This window comes from Pelobates fuscus, chromosome 12, assembly GCF_036172605.1.
Source record: "Pelobates fuscus isolate aPelFus1 chromosome 12, aPelFus1.pri, whole genome shotgun sequence".
Lineage (NCBI taxonomy): Eukaryota > Metazoa > Chordata > Amphibia > Anura > Pelobatidae > Pelobates > Pelobates fuscus.
In genome coordinates this window covers 20,305,683-20,322,707 of record NC_086328.1, presented here as the reverse complement: position 1 = coordinate 20,322,707, position 17,025 = coordinate 20,305,683, and the positions used below count along the sequence as shown (strand labels likewise).

Sequence of the window (17,025 nt, the reverse complement as noted above, 5' to 3'; positions counted from 1 at the left end):
TGCTTGTCATGTGTATATGTAGGAAGACTGCATGTAGGGCTGTGGCAGGTGCAGGGAGGCATAGGGGCTGTGGTGGGGGCATAGGGGCTGTGGCAGGTGCAGGGAGGCATAGGGGCTGTGGTGGGTGCAGGGAGGCTGTGGCAGGTGCAGGAAGGCATAGGGGCGGTGGTGGGTGCAGGGAGGCTGTGGCAGGTGCAGGGAGGCATAGGGGCGGTGGTGGGTGTAGGAGGAACGAGGTGGGTACAGGGAGGGATAGAGGCTGAGGTGGGTGCATGGGTGGCATAGGGGCTGTAGTGGGTGCAGGGAAGGATAGAATCTGTAATGGGTGCAGAAATCCATAGGGCTGTGGTGGGTGAGGTGGGTACAGGGATGCTTGGTGGCTGTGGTGGTGCAGGAAGACTGAGGTTGGTGAAGAGAGGGCAAGAGGCTGAGGTGGGTTCTGGAATGCATAGAGGCTGTGGTAGGTTTGGTGCAGAGTGCATAGGGTCTGTGGTGGGTACGGGGAGGGATAGAGGTTGGGGTGGGTGGAAGGAGAAATTGGTGTTGTGATGGGTGCACAAAGGCATAGGGGCCGTAGTGGATGCAGGGGGCATGGGACTGTGATTAGTGCAGGAGGGGACTTACATTGTTTTAACTGATTACCTCCTGTGGGGAATGCGCCTATAAAATACCTGTGTTGTGTTCAATAAAGTTAGTTCTTATTCACCTTTCACTAAGTCTCGGCTAGTGTTTGGATGAGACAGCTATACACTCTGCAGAAGAGCCTGATAACTTTGGGACTATAGCCCGATAACCTGCTCTAGGGTGGGAAATTCCTGCATAGATCCCAGTCAAGCTGCGGCGACTCAGGGCTGATGTACTCCTGGTGTCCCAGTTATAACTAGGAAGCGTGCTTGACGGAGTACCAGGTAGTCTATCACACACCTGCCTTGCAACAACTTCTCATTGAACTGCATTGGGAAATCTGTGATTGGACAGACACAAAATGTCTGGGCGGGGTTAGAAGGGGAGGGTTTGCAAAGGCAGCAGAAAATAAATCTCTTTCTAGATATTCCCCAATAAAAAAAGTGCTTAATTAAATACATGCATGTTTTCATTGGCGTTATATCTTCTAATTAGTGTTTGTTTTTGTAAATCAGCCAGTGGAGTGTCCCTTTAAAGTGAGAATTGTCAGGAATTCAAAGTGAACTTCAAATTCAACACCAAAATAACCAAACTGGAGAAAACATGACAAGTTAACTACTCTGAGTTTGACTGTTTTGGCCTTAAATTTGAAATTCACGTGATGTCACTTTGATTCTCCAAACACTCTTAATTTGGTGAAAAATACAGACAGTGATTTCCAGCCTGGCTATAACATATATTGTTCCCCACCATGCACGTCACCTGCATGTTCTAGAAACATATGTGTTTTTAACTGATCCAAATGGATCCAGCTAATCTATACATCCAGAACAACTGCACAGGCCTATTAATAAGAACAGTATAGACATTGTCAAACTAATTTAAGGATATGCAGGTTTAAGAGAGTGAGTAAACCAATCAATAAAAATATTGATTTTATTTGTCTGGTGGTTATTGGACGTAGATAAGGACAATGTTTCGAAGGAGGTAATTTATCCAAATGTTCTATTTAAAAAGTCTAAAGTACTAAACATGGGGAGGTCACAATTAACACGAGTAGAACCAGTAGGTTCCATTTTTTACTCGTCCACTTTTACATTACTGTACCGCTCTGTAGAGTAAGACACTTTGACAAATCCCCCCTTCCCGGGTGTAGGTGTATCTTGACTTTAATATTGGTGTTACCAAACTATTTTGGCCCCAAATCCTGTTGTTCCTCTTTTCTAGGAGCTCCATTTTACAATAAAATGAGATACATTGCTCTTATTATAAACTACAGTTTCTCAGAACAGCCTAGTCCCTGACCACAAGTTGCTGGAGTTCAGCATTGGTTCAGTTTACCATTACAGGATTATCTTAAGATGCACAGTTCTCAGATAGAAAAACAATGTTCATGTAGCCCGGTCAATAAAGCAGAGAAATAGTGCAGTGATGTATAGAGATGTGATCTGGCTGCTGTGCATTTATTTACATTCTTCTAAATTCATATCGGTGGGCCAAGAGCACAAGATGTATGACCCATTCTCAAATCAAATCGAGAGATTTTGTTAAAAGTAGAGAATTCTACTGTGTCTCACTTGGCAAACATTTTCTTTTTTTACATAGTCGATATGCCTAGACCATTCTATCTCTGTTATATCATTAGCTAATCCCAATAAGAATTGTCTTATAATCACCCATTTATAATGCTCGTTAACATGGCTACACGTATACTGAATTAATCTGACGGAGTGCCTTGTAACATTCTGCTGACCCAGCAAGGTGACTCTACTTGTGATTAAAATATACCAGCATGCATACACATACAGAAATAAACAGATAATGCATGCTCATGTTCAAGGTCTGTCAAAGCAACATTGATATTAGGTAATATTCTATATGTTCTAATTATACACATGTGTAATTTATGGTAACATACAATCAGCCATGGAATCTACGAAGGATATTTATGGCTTCTGACATAAATTACTTTGATCCATTAATATTCAGTTCCTTTCCATATAGCTGACTTTGCATATTTTATTGTAGATCTCATATTCTGAATGTTTGCCAGGTTGCAGTGCGTAGCTTGTCCTATGTGGAGGATAATGATGAAGAGGCAAGATTGACGTGTCTGTAGTATAGGTTTGTCAAAGGCAATCCATAGTTATTTTTGTTACATTGTTGTCTTCCAGATTATGTGTAAAATCATCTTTACAACACTTACAGGTCATAATATAGTGCCTCATGTGTCCATTTTGCCGCTACAGTGTGATGGTCACTATCACAGATGTCTTTAATTGCACTTGCATTTTGTAGGGACATAAAAGATGATGTCACGGGCATGAAGTTCTAAGCCAGTCAATGGCTTCTCATTCACAAAATGTCTTGAAAAAAAAATTATGTATTGTCTCAAAGCTGTTTTTTTTTGTGAATGAGGAGTTACTAATTGGCTCAGAACGTAAGCTAAGGCTTTCAGCCACTCAGTGGCACCCCAAGCTGACGCAGTCTGAAGCTTCCTGTTTGAAGAAGCAGAGAGAAGTGATAGGACAGTGAAGTGAATAGCAAAACAGCACTGGAGAGAAGAATTTGGGGTTAAACTGTTTGAGAACTTTTAACCCCTAATGGTACGCTAGCATTGCGGACCTCCTGGCACCATAACAACTTAATTCCAATAAAGTTGTTATGGTGTTCGGAATGTTTAAGTGTTACTTAGCTCCCTCTTAACCTATTCTCCACTTAGTAGATTTTGCACAATTTTATTGTTTTTTGGGACACCCAAAATTGTACAAATTGTCAGTTTCTGAGTGCATTTTAAAAAGAGACTTTTTAAAATATTTAGTTGTGTATTTGCAGACCACATGTTGGCTATTTCATTAACTTTTAGACTTTTCACTTTTATGTACTTTATTGATTTAAATAAAAAATGGTGTCCTGCTGTTTTTCTTAATCATAAGATTGTCTTTAAAAGCCCTTCTCTGGTCTCTGCAATTTCACACTGGTTTTCCTTTATGAAAAGCCCTGTCATTTCTACATTGAGACATTTTCCAAAGTAAAATGTTGATTAATGTCCTCTTGATACAAGTCCTTAGCTACCAAGTGACTTAGTCTGCAAGAATAGCCAATTTACAAAATGTAATCAATAATTATGTCTTTGTATGCCAGAAAAAAAACAATGAATCTCAGGAAGTGAAATAGAATAGAATGTCAAATCTGATAAGGGTTGTGCATAGTTCAAGTTTTTTTAGCTGAAGATGTGTATTTATTTTGATCAGCTCAATAATTCAAGACGTAAACATTACTAGGTCATTCAATGCCGAAACCTGGTTTTCAAGGACTTGCAAACTTGTGCAAACATCATATTTGATCACTAGATCCAGGCTAAGTATTCATATTTCATTTCTGAGCAATGACGGCTTTTACGGATGGAAAGAGACAGATTGTGTAGCCTTTTTATCACGATGTTGCTACCTACCAAAGCTATGATAACAAGTAATTCCAGCAGTAATTAGTACGCTTGGCCAGTACACAGGAGAACCAGTCTGACAGGCTAACCACAACAAAATAAAGGTGATACATTGTCATGATTACAGGGAACACGTTCTGTCAAACTCCCAAGAAATGTGTGTAGATAAAAATTGGACTCCAACAGTCAGGTGAACAGCCACTTCCCATTTAAAAAGAGCACTCCAAGCACCATAGCCATTACAGCCCGTGGTAGTGGTTATGGTGCCATAAGTGACCTGGCAACCTCCAAATGTAAGTAGTGAAACCCTTTGTAAAGTTTTGACTTCTATCATGAGTTCCACCAGGTGCACTACCCATCTCCACTACGTCAGAGAGTTGAATGCATATGTGTGTTTGTATGTATGTATGTATGTATGTAGTGTTGGCTTTTAAATGCAGCTGTGCATTAGTGTGTACTGCTGGTGTTTGTGTGTAATGTTTGCATTTGCATGCATGGGTGCGTTTGGATGTAGTGTCTTAAATGCAGATCTACATTAGTGAGTAGTACAGGTGTTTGTATATCATTTTGGAGTCTGAATTCAGGGGTGTGTTTGGTTGCTGGGATGTATGCACATACATACACAGATATACATACACATTAACACACTGATGCATACACACAGATATGCCCACACTGAGACAGGTACACATACAAGGGTGTACCTGTGTGCAGTGCTGCAGGGGTGTACCTGTGTGCAGTGCTGCAGGGAGGCAGGGGTGTACCTGTGTGCATTGCTGCAGGAAGGCTGGGGTGTACCTGTGTGCAGTGGTGTATGTGTGCATTGCTGCAGGAAGGCAGGGGTGTACCTGTGTGCATTGCTGCAGGAAGGCAGGGGTGTACCTGTGTGCATTGCTGCAGGAAGGCAGGGGTGTACCTGTGTGCATTGCTGCAGGAAGGCAGGGGTGTACCTGTGTGCATTGCTGCAGGAAGGCAGGGGTGTACCTGTGTGCATTGCTGCAGGAAGGCAGGGGTGTACCTGTGTGCATTGCTGCAGGAAGGCAGGGGTGTACCTGTGTGCATTGCTGCAGGAAGGCAGGGGTGTACCTGTGTGCATTGCTGCAGGAAGGCAGGGGTGTACCTGTGTGCATTGCTGCAGGAAGGCTGGGGTGTACCTGTGTGCAGTGGTGTATGTGTGCAGTGCTGCAGGAAGGCAAGGGTGTATCTGTGGGCAGTGCTGCAGGAAGGCAGGGGTGTGTATGTGTGCAGTGCTGCAGAGATGCAGTGGTGTGTATGTGTGCAGTGCTGCAGAGATGCAGTGGTGTATCTGTGTGCAGTGCTGTAGGAATGCATTTGCCTTTGGGCGGCATTTTCCAGGGGGTCACAAAAAAAGCCGCCCCCAAATGCCCAGGCAAATGTCTTGTTAGCCTGGCGGCTAAGTGACAATCCGTTCGTTCAGGCGGGCGGCGCTGGCGAGGGAGCACTGATTAGTGAGCTCTCTGCTCAGCTCCGCAGAGTGATGCCGGGAGCAGGAATATGATGTCATATTCCGGCTCCAGGTGACCAGCATCACTCCAGGTGACACTGTGGTGCGCGTGCCCAACTAAGGGAAAGGGGAAAAAAAACAGCATTCCCAAAGGTAAAGAGGCTTGCGGGATTGAATAAAAATAAAAAAGTGAGTGTGTCTGTCTGTCAGTGAGTGTGTCTGTCTGTCTGTCAGTGAGTGTGTCTGTCTGTCTGTCAGTGAGTGTGTCTGTCTGTCTGTCAGTGAGTGTGTCTGTCTGTCTGTCAGTGAGTGTGTCTGTCTGTCTGTCAGTGAGTGTGTCTGTCTGTCTGTCAGTGAGTGTGTCTGTCTGTCTGTCAGTGAGTGTGTCTGTCTGTCTGTCAGTGAGTGTGTCTGTCTGTCTGTCAGTGAGTGTGTCTGTCTGTCTGTCAGTGAGTGTGTCTGTCTGTCTGTCAGTGAGTGTGTCTGTCTGTCTGTCAGTGAGTGTGTCTGTCTGTCTGTCAGTGAGTGTGTCTGTCTGTCTGTCAGTGAGTGTGTCTGTCTGTCTGTCAGTGAGTGTGTCTGTCTGTCTGTCAGTGAGTGTGTCTGTCTGTCTGTCAGTGAGTGTGTCTGTCTGTCTGTCAGTGAGTGTGTCTGTCTGTCTGTCAGTGAGTGTGTCTGTCTGTCTGTCAGTGAGTGTGTCTGTCTGTCTGTGAGTGTGTCTGTCTGTCTGTCAGTGAGTGTGTCTGTCTGTCTGTCAGTGAGTGTGTCTGTCTGTCTGTCTGTCTGTCTGTGTATGCGTGTCTGCCAGTGAATGTGTGTGTGTATTTAGAAGGCGGGGCAGGGGTGCCTGAGTTTTGTCGTGCCTAGGGCAGCACAAAACCAGGTAACACCACTGGTAGGAAGGCAGGGGTGTATCTGTGTGCAGTGTTGGCGTTATGCATTGCAACACGCACAGATACAGTTACACACAAGCTCATATATACTCAGACCCAGGTACACACAGATATAAATATCAGTTTGCATATTTTAGCCATCTTCCTGTTTCCTTTTGGGTGCAGAAAGGTGGTTTCCCTTGGTTCCAGTAAAGACTGGCTGACGGGAGTCTGAGGCACCAAGCTTCCTAACTCCCTCCTCCCCATTCAGTGCCCAGTTACTTAGGAGGAAGTGATCTGACCTCACTTCCTCCAAGCAAGCGGCAGAGGAACATAAAATGAAAGGGGCCTGGTTCGGAGAAATGTTTTCTGCATTTTGGCTAACCGGCTGCTCCCGGGAAACTTGCCATAGTCTACCCCTGGTTGCGGTCTGCATCCATGCGTGGAAGATGGCTCTACAGTTGAAAGATCAAACTTCAGAAAAATTCTTGTCCCCTTCCTCTTCTTAGTCATGCCACCTTTCCCTATGCATATCACCTCTGGCAAAAAGTTCAGCGCTTCCATGCAGACAGTGAATGTATGTGCTGCACACAGTGCAGCCACTAGAGGTGTTACCTTTTTCTCTGAAAAGGCTATGTTTACATTGAAAAGCCTGCATCTAGACACCAGAATAACAGCATTAAGCAAGTTGTTCTAGTAACTAGTCTCCTTTTGTTCTGGTGAGTATTTGCATTTTCATGCAACCACTGCCTTTTCATTGCCCCTAGGGACACCTCCAAGTGGCCACTTCTCAGTTGCAGGCAGCAGTGCCGTTGTTCAGCGTCTCCACGCTCTGCATGGGGACGCTGTATTTGCATCACAGAGATGCATCTCTATGAAGAAGTGCCGATTGGCCAAAACGGCATTTGCCCGCTCCCCCACCCCCTTGCCGATTTTAGCCAATCCAATGCATTCCCCCCCCCCCCCGCACCCAAAAAAAAAAAGAGCAATTCTGATGTCATCACGGAGACAGAGCCAGTGTCGGCAGACCTGCACCACGCTGAAAATAAGGTGAGTTTAAATTTCTTTTAAGAGAGGGGGGGGGGGGGGGCAAGCCACCTAAATGGTGGCTTTCGCACGATAGGGTCAAGAATACATGTTTGTGTATTCCTTTAAGATCTCTCATTTTTGTCATTGAAAAAGCTTTAGTTTTTTTTTTAAATATGGCACAATTAAGTTATGCTGCTTGAAATGCGCCAACTCCTTACTTCAGGTGTTAAAACATTCTCTGAAAGGTATAATACTCAAGACATTCCCCTTGACACTGGTCTGTTGCACTCCACTGCTTTTTGGGCCAATGCAGAAGCATTCATAATTAAGTGTTTTTTTCTAAACTACATTAAAAAAAAAAAAAAACCTTTCCTTGATGGTATTCACATATATTTGGATTCACTTTAACATGAGTGCTCCTTGCCCACCAGCCCTATGTCAAATCCCTTCAGCGGTTTGACACAAGGGATCCACTGAGAGCTTGTGACAGAACCAGGGACGGTGCCAAGGGAGTGCACACAGCAACACTTTATAAAATTGGATATAGAAAGACACAGATCAATTAGTGTGAGTAAACATAAAAAGCTTTTCTTTGGCAGTGTGACTCCAGCCAAAGGAAAGTTATACAACTTTTCCAACCAATGGCATGTAAGCATGAGAAGAGAAAATTGAACAGCCTGGCTTCTAACAGTGAAGCAAACAACTGAACAATGGAGTAGCACTGAGGGTATTAAAAAAAAAAAAAAAAGCCAAGCCTCAATACCAAGGATATAAATGACTGCATTATACTTACCTATCCCTTGACCGAACAATGAAAACAAACTCTTTGTAAACATCCCTTTCATTTACTACTGAAAGGTTATTAGAAATACAGCAAGATGTAAAAATGTTTTGCTTTCCATTACACGTGACAAGTTCTAGTATGAATATTGCCAAACTACTATGGTGACACCATCATAATACCCCATGGGCTCTACACTTTTCACAGGCCTACAAAGAGAACACTGCTCTCTAGATACCACAAATCAAACCTTGGTTGTAAAGTGACTTTTATGGAAAACGCCAACAATTACAACCTAATCATGTGATTTGGAGATTTTATTGAGCATTTGTTGAGACATTGACTGTGAAACCACCCTGGATCAGAAATGGTAAGAGCAACCAAATATAATTGAAAATTAGAATTTAATATTTTTCTCTGTACAGGCTTCTGATTTTACAACACCTATTTAAAAACATTAAATTGCATATTAAGATTCACATAATGGGCCCACTGTTTTCATCAATACATAAAGCACAAATCAAACAAATATTAACCTTCAGTGGGATGGTTTATTAAAATGTTAAACACCAAGTGATTTTTATTTTAAAAGCATCTTAGAGATAATGACACTTATCCTTAATGGTGATATGAGCAAAAGGAAATCACTTGCTTATATAATTTAATGGAATTTCAAAGTCTACCCAACTATGACAATATCATCAGAAGGAAATTCATATTCTGGAACTTCAAGATTTAACGGGGCAGGACCTTTGCGAATTCTACCAGAGGCATCGTAATGTGATCCGTGGCATGGGCAATAATAACCACCATATTCGCCAGCATTGGAAATAGGCACACACCCAAGGTGAGTGCACACTCCAATCAAGATGGCCCACTGTGGCTTCTTTACTCTGTCAAGATCGTGCTGAGGGTCCCTCAGATCACTCAAGCTGACTTTGGCTTCTTGATCGATTTCAGCCTGCGTTCTGTGACGGACAAACAAGGGCTTTCCCCTCCACTTGAAAGTCACGTTCTTGCCCTCTGGTATGTCACCAAGCTTTATTTCGATCTTCGACATGGCCAGAACATCTGCAGACGCACTCATACTGCTGACAAACTGAGAAACGGCATTCTTTGCAACGTAGGCTGTAGCGACGGTTGTGACTCCTGTGACCAGGTACGAAAAGGTCTTCCTGGTAGCACTGCTGGGTTGGGATGACTTTGTGCTGTCCAATACATCTGACCGCCGGTAGTCTGAAAAGTCTGGGACAGTTATATCACTGTGGGCATAGCGAACACAAGATGTGGCTGTGTAGAGAACGGGAAAGAAAATTAAAATATTTTACTTACAGTAAATCATTTTTTCCTTAGTGTAGTGGCAGTACACCTCCCCTCTATCCCCTGCCCCCACACTCAGCCTTCCCCCTGTGTGTACTCTTCCCCCCCATAACTCAGACTCCCACCTGTGTTCCCCGCTTCCATGTGCACTTCCCACCCCACTCAGCCTTCCCCGTGTGTGTACCCCTCCCCACACACACACTCAGCCTTCCCCCTGTGTGTGCACCCCTCCCCACACATACAGCCTTCCCCCTGTGTGTGTACCCCTCCCCACACACACACTCAGCCTTCCCCCTGTGTGTGTACCCCTCCCCACACACACACTCAGCCTTCCCCCTGTGTGTGTACCCCTCCCCACACACACTCAGCCTTCCCCCTGTGTGTGCACCCCTCCCCACACATACAGCCTTCCCCCTGTGTGTGTACCCCTCCCCACACACACACACACTCAGCCTTCCCCCTGTGTGTGTACCCCTCCCCACACACACACACACTCAGCCTTCCCCCTGTGTGTGTACCCCTCCCCACACACACACACACTCAGCCTTCCCCCTGTGTGTGTGTACCCCTCCCCACATACACACACACTCAGCCTTCCCCCTGTGTGTGTACCCCTCCCCACACACACTCAGCCTTCCCCCTGTGTGTGTGTACCCCTCCCCACACACACTCAGCCTTCCCCCTGTGTGTGTACCCCTCCCCACACACACTCAGCCTTCCCCCTGTGTGTGTGTACCCCTCCACACACACACTCAGCCTTCCCCCTGTGTGTGTACCCCTCCCCACACACACTCAGCCTTCCCCCTGTGTGTGTACCCCTCCCCACACACACTCAGCCTTCCCCCTGTGTGTGTGTACCCCTCCCCACACACACTCAGCCTTCCCCCTGTGTGTGTACCCCTCCCCACACACACTCAGCCTTCCCCCTGTGTGTGTGTACCCCTCCCCACACACACTCAGCCTTCCCCCTGTGTGTGTACCCCTCCCCACACACTCCGCCTTCCCCCTGTGTGTGTGTACCCCTCCCCACACACACTCCGCCTTCCCCCTGTGTGTGTGTACCCCTCCCCACACACACTCCGCCTTCCCCCTGTGTGTGTGTACCCCTCACACTCAGCCTTCCCTCTGTGTGTGTACCCCCCCCACACTCAGCCTTCCCTCTGTGTGTGTACCCCCCCCACACTCAGCCTTCCCTCTGTGTGTGTACCCCCCCCACACTCAGCCTTCCCTCTGTGTGTGTACCCCCCACACTCAGCCTTCCCTCTGTGTGTGTACCCCCCCCACACTCAGCCTTCCCTCTGTGTGTGTACCCCCCCCACACTCAGCCTTCCCTCTGTGTGTGTACCCCCCCACACTCAGCCTTCCCTCTGTGTGTGTACCCCCCCCACACTCAGCCTTCCCTCTGTGTGTGTACCCCCCCCCACACTCAGCCTTCCCTCTGTGTGTGTACCCCCCCCCACACTCAGCCTTCCCTCTGTGTGTGTGTACCCCCCCACACTCAGCCTTCCCTCTGTGTGTGTACCCCCCCACACTCAGCCTTCCCTCTGTGTGTGTACCCCCCCACACTCAGCCTTCCCTCTGTGTGTGTACCCCCCCACACTCAGCCTTCCCTCTGTGTGTGTACCCCCCCACACTCAGCCTTCCCTCTGTGTGTGTACCCCCCCACACTCAGCCTTCCCTCTGTGTGTGTACCCCCCCACACTCAGCCTTCCCTCTGTGTGTGTACCCCCCCACACTCAGCCTTCCCTCTGTGTGTGTACCCCCCCACACTCAGCCTTCCCTCTGTGTGTGTACCCCCCCACACTCAGCCTTCCCTCTGTGTGTGTACCCCCCCACACTCAGCCTTCCCTCTGTGTGTGTACCCCCCCCACACTCAGCCTTCCCTCTGTGTGTGTACCCCCCCCACACTCAGCCTTCCCTCTGTGTGTGTACCCCCCCCCACTCAGCCTTCCCTCTGTGTGTGTACCCCCCCACACTCAGCCTTCCCTCTGTGTGTGTACCCCCCCCACACTCAGCCTTCCCTCTGTGTGTGTACCCCCCCCCACACTCAGCCTTCCCTCTGTGTGTGTACCCCCCCCCACACTCAGCCTTCCCTCTGTGTGTGTACCCCCCCACACTCAGCCTTCCCTCTGTGTGTGTACCCCCCCACACTCAGCCTTCCCTCTGTGTGTGTACCCCCCCACACTCAGCCTTTCTTCTGTGTGTGTACCCCCCCACACTCAGCCTTCCCTCTGTGTGTGTACCCCCCCACACTCAGCCTTCCCTCTGTGTGTGTACCCCCCCACACTCAGCCTTCCCTCTGTGTGTGTACCCCCCCACACTCAGCCTTCCCTCTGTGTGTGTACCCCCCCACACTCAGCCTTCCCTCTGTGTGTGTACCCCCCCACACTCAGCCTTCCCTCTGTGTGTGTACCCCCCCACACTCAGCCTTCCCTCTGTGTGTGTACCCCCCCACACTCAGCCTTCCCTCTGTGTGTGTACCCCCCCACACTCAGCCTTCCCTCTGTGTGTGTACCCCCCCACACTCAGCCTTCCCTCTGTGTGTGTACCCCCCCACACTCAGCCTTCCCTCTGTGTGTGTACCCCCCCACACTCAGCCTTCCCTCTGTGTGTGTACCCCCCCACACTCAGCCTTCCCTCTGTGTGTGTACCCCCCCACACTCAGCCTTCCCTCTGTGTGTGTACCCCCCCACACTCAGCCTTCCCTCTGTGTGTGTACCCCCCCACACTCAGCCTTCCCTCTGTGTGTGTACCCCCCCACACTCAGCCTTCCCTCTGTGTGTGTACCCCCCCACACTCAGCCTTCCCTCTGTGTGTGTACCCCCCCACACTCAGCCTTCCCTCTGTGTGTGTACCCCCCCACACTCAGCCTTCCCTCTGTGTGTGTACCCCCCCACACTCAGCCTTCCCTCTGTGTGTGTACCCCCCCACACTCAGCCTTCCCTCTGTGTGTGTACCCCCCCACACTCAGCCTTCCCTCTGTGTGTGTACCCCCCCACACTCAGCCTTCCCTCTGTGTGTGTACCCCCCCACACTCAGCCTTCCCTCTGTGTGTGTACCCCCCCACACTCAGCCTTCCCTCTGTGTGTGTACCCCCCCACACTCAGCCTTCCCTCTGTGTGTGTACCCCCCCACACTCAGCCTTCCCTCTGTGTGTGTACCCCCCCACACTCAGCCTTCCCTCTGTGTGTGTACCCCCCCACACTCAGCCTTCCCTCTGTGTGTGTACCCCCCCACACTCAGCCTTCCCTCTGTGTGTGTACCCCCCCACACTCAGCCTTCCCTCTGTGTGTGTACCCCCCCACACTCAGCCTTCCCTCTGTGTGTGTACCCCCCCACACTCAGCCTTCCCTCTGTGTGTGTACCCCCCCACACTCAGCCTTCCCTCTGTGTGTGTACCCCCCCACACTCAGCCTTCCCTCTGTGTGTGTACCCCCCCACACTCAGCCTTCCCTCTGTGTGTGTACCCCCCCACACTCAGCCTTCCCTCTGTGTGTGTACCCCCCCACACTCAGCCTTCCCTCTGTGTGTGTACCCCCCCACACTCAGCCTTCCCTCTGTGTGTGTACCCCCCCACACTCAGCCTTCCCTCTGTGTGTGTACCCCCCCACACTCAGCCTTCCCTCTGTGTGTGTACCCCCCCACACTCAGCCTTCCCTCTGTGTGTGTACCCCCCCACACTCAGCCTTCCCTCTGTGTGTGTACCCCCCCACACTCAGCCTTCCCTCTGTGTGTGTACCCCCCCACACTCAGCCTTCCCTCTGTGTGTGTACCCCCCCACACTCAGCCTTCCCTCTGTGTGTGTACCCCCCCACACTCAGCCTTCCCTCTGTGTGTGTACCCCCCCACACTCAGCCTTCCCTCTGTGTGTGTACCCCCCCACACTCAGCCTTCCTTCTGTGTGTGTACCCCCCCACACTCAGCCTTCCTTCTGTGTGTGTACCCCCCCACACTCAGCCTTCCTTCTGTGTGTGTACCCCCCCACACTCAGCCTTCCCTCTGTGTGTGTACCCCCCACACTCAGCCTTCCCTCTGTGTGTACCCCCCCACACTCAGCCTTCCCTCTGTGTGTGTACCCCCCCCCACACTCAGCCTTCCCTCTGTGTGTGTACCCCCCCCACACTCAGCCTTCCCTCTGTGTGTGTACCCCCCCACACTCAGCCTTCCCTCTGTGTGTGTACCCCCCCACACTCAGCCTTCCCTCTGTGTGTGTACCCCCCCACACTCAGCCTTCCCTCTGTGTGTGTACCCCCCCACACTCAGCCTTCCCTCTGTGTGTGTACCCCCCCACACTCAGCCTTCCCTCTGTGTGTGTACCCCCCCACACTCAGCCTTCCCTCTGTGTGTGTACCCCCCCACACTCAGCCTTCCCTCTGTGTGTGTACCCCCCCCACACTCAGCCTTCCCTCTGTGTGTACCCCCCCCACACTCAGCCTTCCCTCTGTGTGTGTACCCCCCCCACACTCAGCCTTCCCTCTGTGTGTGTACCCCCCTCACACTCAGCCTTCCCTCTGTGTGTGTACCCCCCTCACACTCAGCCTTCCCTCTGTGTGTGTACCCCCCCCACACTCAGCCTTCCCTCTGTGTGTGTACCCCCCCACACTCAGCCTTCCCTCTGTGTGTGTACCCCCCCCACACTCAGCCTTCCCTCTGTGTGTGTACCCCCCCCACACTCAGCCTTCCCTCTGTGTGTGTACCCCCCCACACTCAGCCTTCCCTCTGTGTGTACCCCCCCACACTCAGCCTTCCCTCTGTGTGTACCCCCCCCACACTCAGCCTTCCCTCTGTGTGTACCCCCCCACACTCAGCCTTCCCTCTGTGTGTGTACCCCCCCCACTCAGCCTTCCCTCTGTGTGTGTACCCCCACCCTCGCCAGGGAGCTCACCGTTGATGCTGGCCGTGGCAGAGAGCCCTCCGCTGGGTGCTTGGCCACTCAATGACTCCCGGCTCAGGAAGGGTCTCTTCACATCCAGCAGGGCCTTGTCTGCGAGCAGCACAGAGCCGGACACCAGCGGCTTTAGCGGCCCGGCCACGGTGTACGAGGTGGCCGAGAGATAGGGGGCCAAGGAGCCGGAGCGGGCAGCCAGGGACAACATGGCAGCGTACTGACTAGGAACTCGAAGCCGGTCACACCGACCTTTTACAGGAAGCGGAAATGACGCGCCGTGCGTAATGACGCGAGCATGACGCCGGACGGGGCGTGAAGCCACAGAGCGTGCCAGGCTGTGGGCGTGGCCTGTAACCAGGGAGACCTAAATACTAGACTAAGCCAGGGCTGCAAGCTGTGGACTGATAGATAAAGCATTCTGTTCCATATATATAAATAAAACATATTATTACCAGGGGAAGGCTAGCAGATACAATACTCTGCTGCTGTACAACTACAACTCCCATGATGCTTTGCCAGCCATAGTTTCACAACTGTTTGCACCCTTCCTTCCTCACTGTCATTTATTAAACCCTAACTATTAATATATTAATATAGACCAGTAAACTGGTATTTATACATTATTATTATTATTATTATTATTATTATTAAACATTTTTTTTTTTTTATATATATACATATGGACTATCTAATGCAGAAAAAAAAAGATTATTGTTTATTAAAAATGTATAAATACCAGTTTACTGGTCTATATTAATATATTAATAGTTAGGGTCTAATAAATGACAGTGAGGAAGGAAGGGTGCAAATAGGTAGAGGCTCAGTTGTGAAACTATGGCTGGCAAAGCATCATGGGTTGTATTATTTATTATTATTATTATTATTTATTATTATTATTTTATTATTTATATAGCGCCAACAAATTCTGTAGCGCTGTACAATAAATCACCATTGTAAATACAATTTATGAGTATCTTTCAACAAAGTCATACACATTTTAGTGTCACCTGTATCATATAAGTTGTAATATCAATAATATTTTAGGACAAAAGTAAAAAACTAAATAAAAACAAAGCATAACATTCAGACCACATTCATACACACTTTTAACTAGGGTCAACAGTAGAGAGAAAGCATACAGATAAAAAAAAAAAAAAGCAAAACAAAATAGTGTAAATGATGTGGGTCAGTAAGGGTACAGGGATCATCGAGAAGCTTTTAATAATAATTGAGTTTTTATGATTGCCAGTTTTGTAAAGGGAAACAGATTTCTACAAATACTAATTTGGGCTCATAATCAGTTTAAAATCAATGTATAACTGTGACAATGAAGGTTTCGAATTACACTGTTTTGAAATATTGTGTTTAAAAAACAAACAAACAAAGAAGAAAAACTGCTCAACCCCTGATAAGACCCAGATCTCCATGGTTTATTGTTTGACTTCTTTTGTTATACAAATGGAATTCAGTCCATTGAATTAACATCCTGTAATGGCTGATGAGAAGATAAGATCAAAGACAATCCAGGAATAATGAAAAGGTTATTTAGACAAAATAGAATGTCAAGAAACTGATTGCATGTAAATCATGTTCAAACCTATGTGCCCTGGCTCTGCAGAATAAACTACATCAACATCATCACAAAGCCACGGTTTGCTTCACATTTTGTGACAATAGGTTTAGGAAAGCCCCCTCCTGCCCCTGTGCACAAAGCGAGGCCCATAAAGACATAGTTAGACAAGTTAGGTGCTTAGGAGTGTCCTGCAAATAGCCCTGACCTCGACCCCACTGAACACCTTTGGGATCAATTAGCATCCTGTTTGGGAGTCAGATTTTCTTATTCAACATATGTGCCTAATCTCACAAATGTTTTTTTTTGTTTGAATGGGCATGATCTGAATTCCCACAGGCACAATCCAAAAACCCTAAATCTTATGGAAAGCCTTCCCAGAAGAGTTGTGGCTGTTATGGCCGCAGGAAGGGGGAGTGTAACTCCATATTAATGCCCATGGTTTTGGAATGGGATGTCCAACAAGATTATATATAGGCCTCAAAGTTGCGTGTTCACATACTTTTGGCAGTATAGTGAAGGGATCGATCGATTTTTTTGTTTTGGACAATATAATCAGCCGATACTCAGAGTTTGGACATAATATTGGTATTGGCCTATATTGATATCAATATTGGTGATAAAATGGGCGGCGGCAGAGGCCCAGTACACGCTGTCGGCAGAGGCCCAGGATACACTGCATCCACTACACAAACACATAAATATTGCTGAAAGCAAAAAAGATAAAAAAGATTAAAAAGCTCACCGGCATGTATATTTTGTGTGTTTACCACTCATGATTTACAAAAAAATAAACATGTTCAAAAATGGTAGATTTGTATAAATGAAATTGTGTTTCTTTTTTCAAAACTGTAAATGAACAGAAAATGAGTACCGGTTATCGGCTATCGGCCTGAAAGACCACTGATAATCAGTAAGGACCCTAAAAAAAGTAATATCTGTCAATCTCTAGTGTGTGAGCAGGGATCATATCCGATGCTGGAAATTCACATGCATCATATATTTGATCCTATTCCATTGACTTTTCTGAT

General features: G+C 47.9%; 1 protein-coding gene across 1 annotated transcript; it reads right to left on the bottom strand.

The window, feature by feature from the left end:
• Positions 1–8,601: 8,601 nt before the first annotated feature.
• LOC134579319 (cytochrome b-c1 complex subunit Rieske, mitochondrial) lies at positions 8,602–14,693 on the bottom strand. The gene is made up of 2 exons (XM_063438574.1): positions 14,422–14,693; positions 8,602–9,506 (listed from the first exon to the last, which is right to left on the bottom strand). The coding sequence occupies exons 1-2, from the start codon at positions 14,630–14,632 to the stop codon at positions 8,896–8,898; spliced, it is 822 nt and encodes a 273-aa protein (XP_063294644.1). The 5' UTR covers positions 14,633–14,693; the 3' UTR covers positions 8,602–8,895.
• Between the last annotated feature and the right edge of the window lie 2,332 nt (positions 14,694–17,025).

Excerpts from the sequence above, each read along its gene's own strand:
- LOC134579319 (XM_063438574.1), bottom strand. The coding sequence starts at position 14,632 with ATGTTGTCCCTGGCTGCCCGCTCCGGCTCCTTGGCCCCCTATCTCTCG. Across the intron at positions 9,507-14,421 it reads TGCCACGGCCAGCATCAACG|CCACATCTTGTGTTCGCTAT; the intron begins GTGAGCTCCCTG and ends TTCTCTACACAG.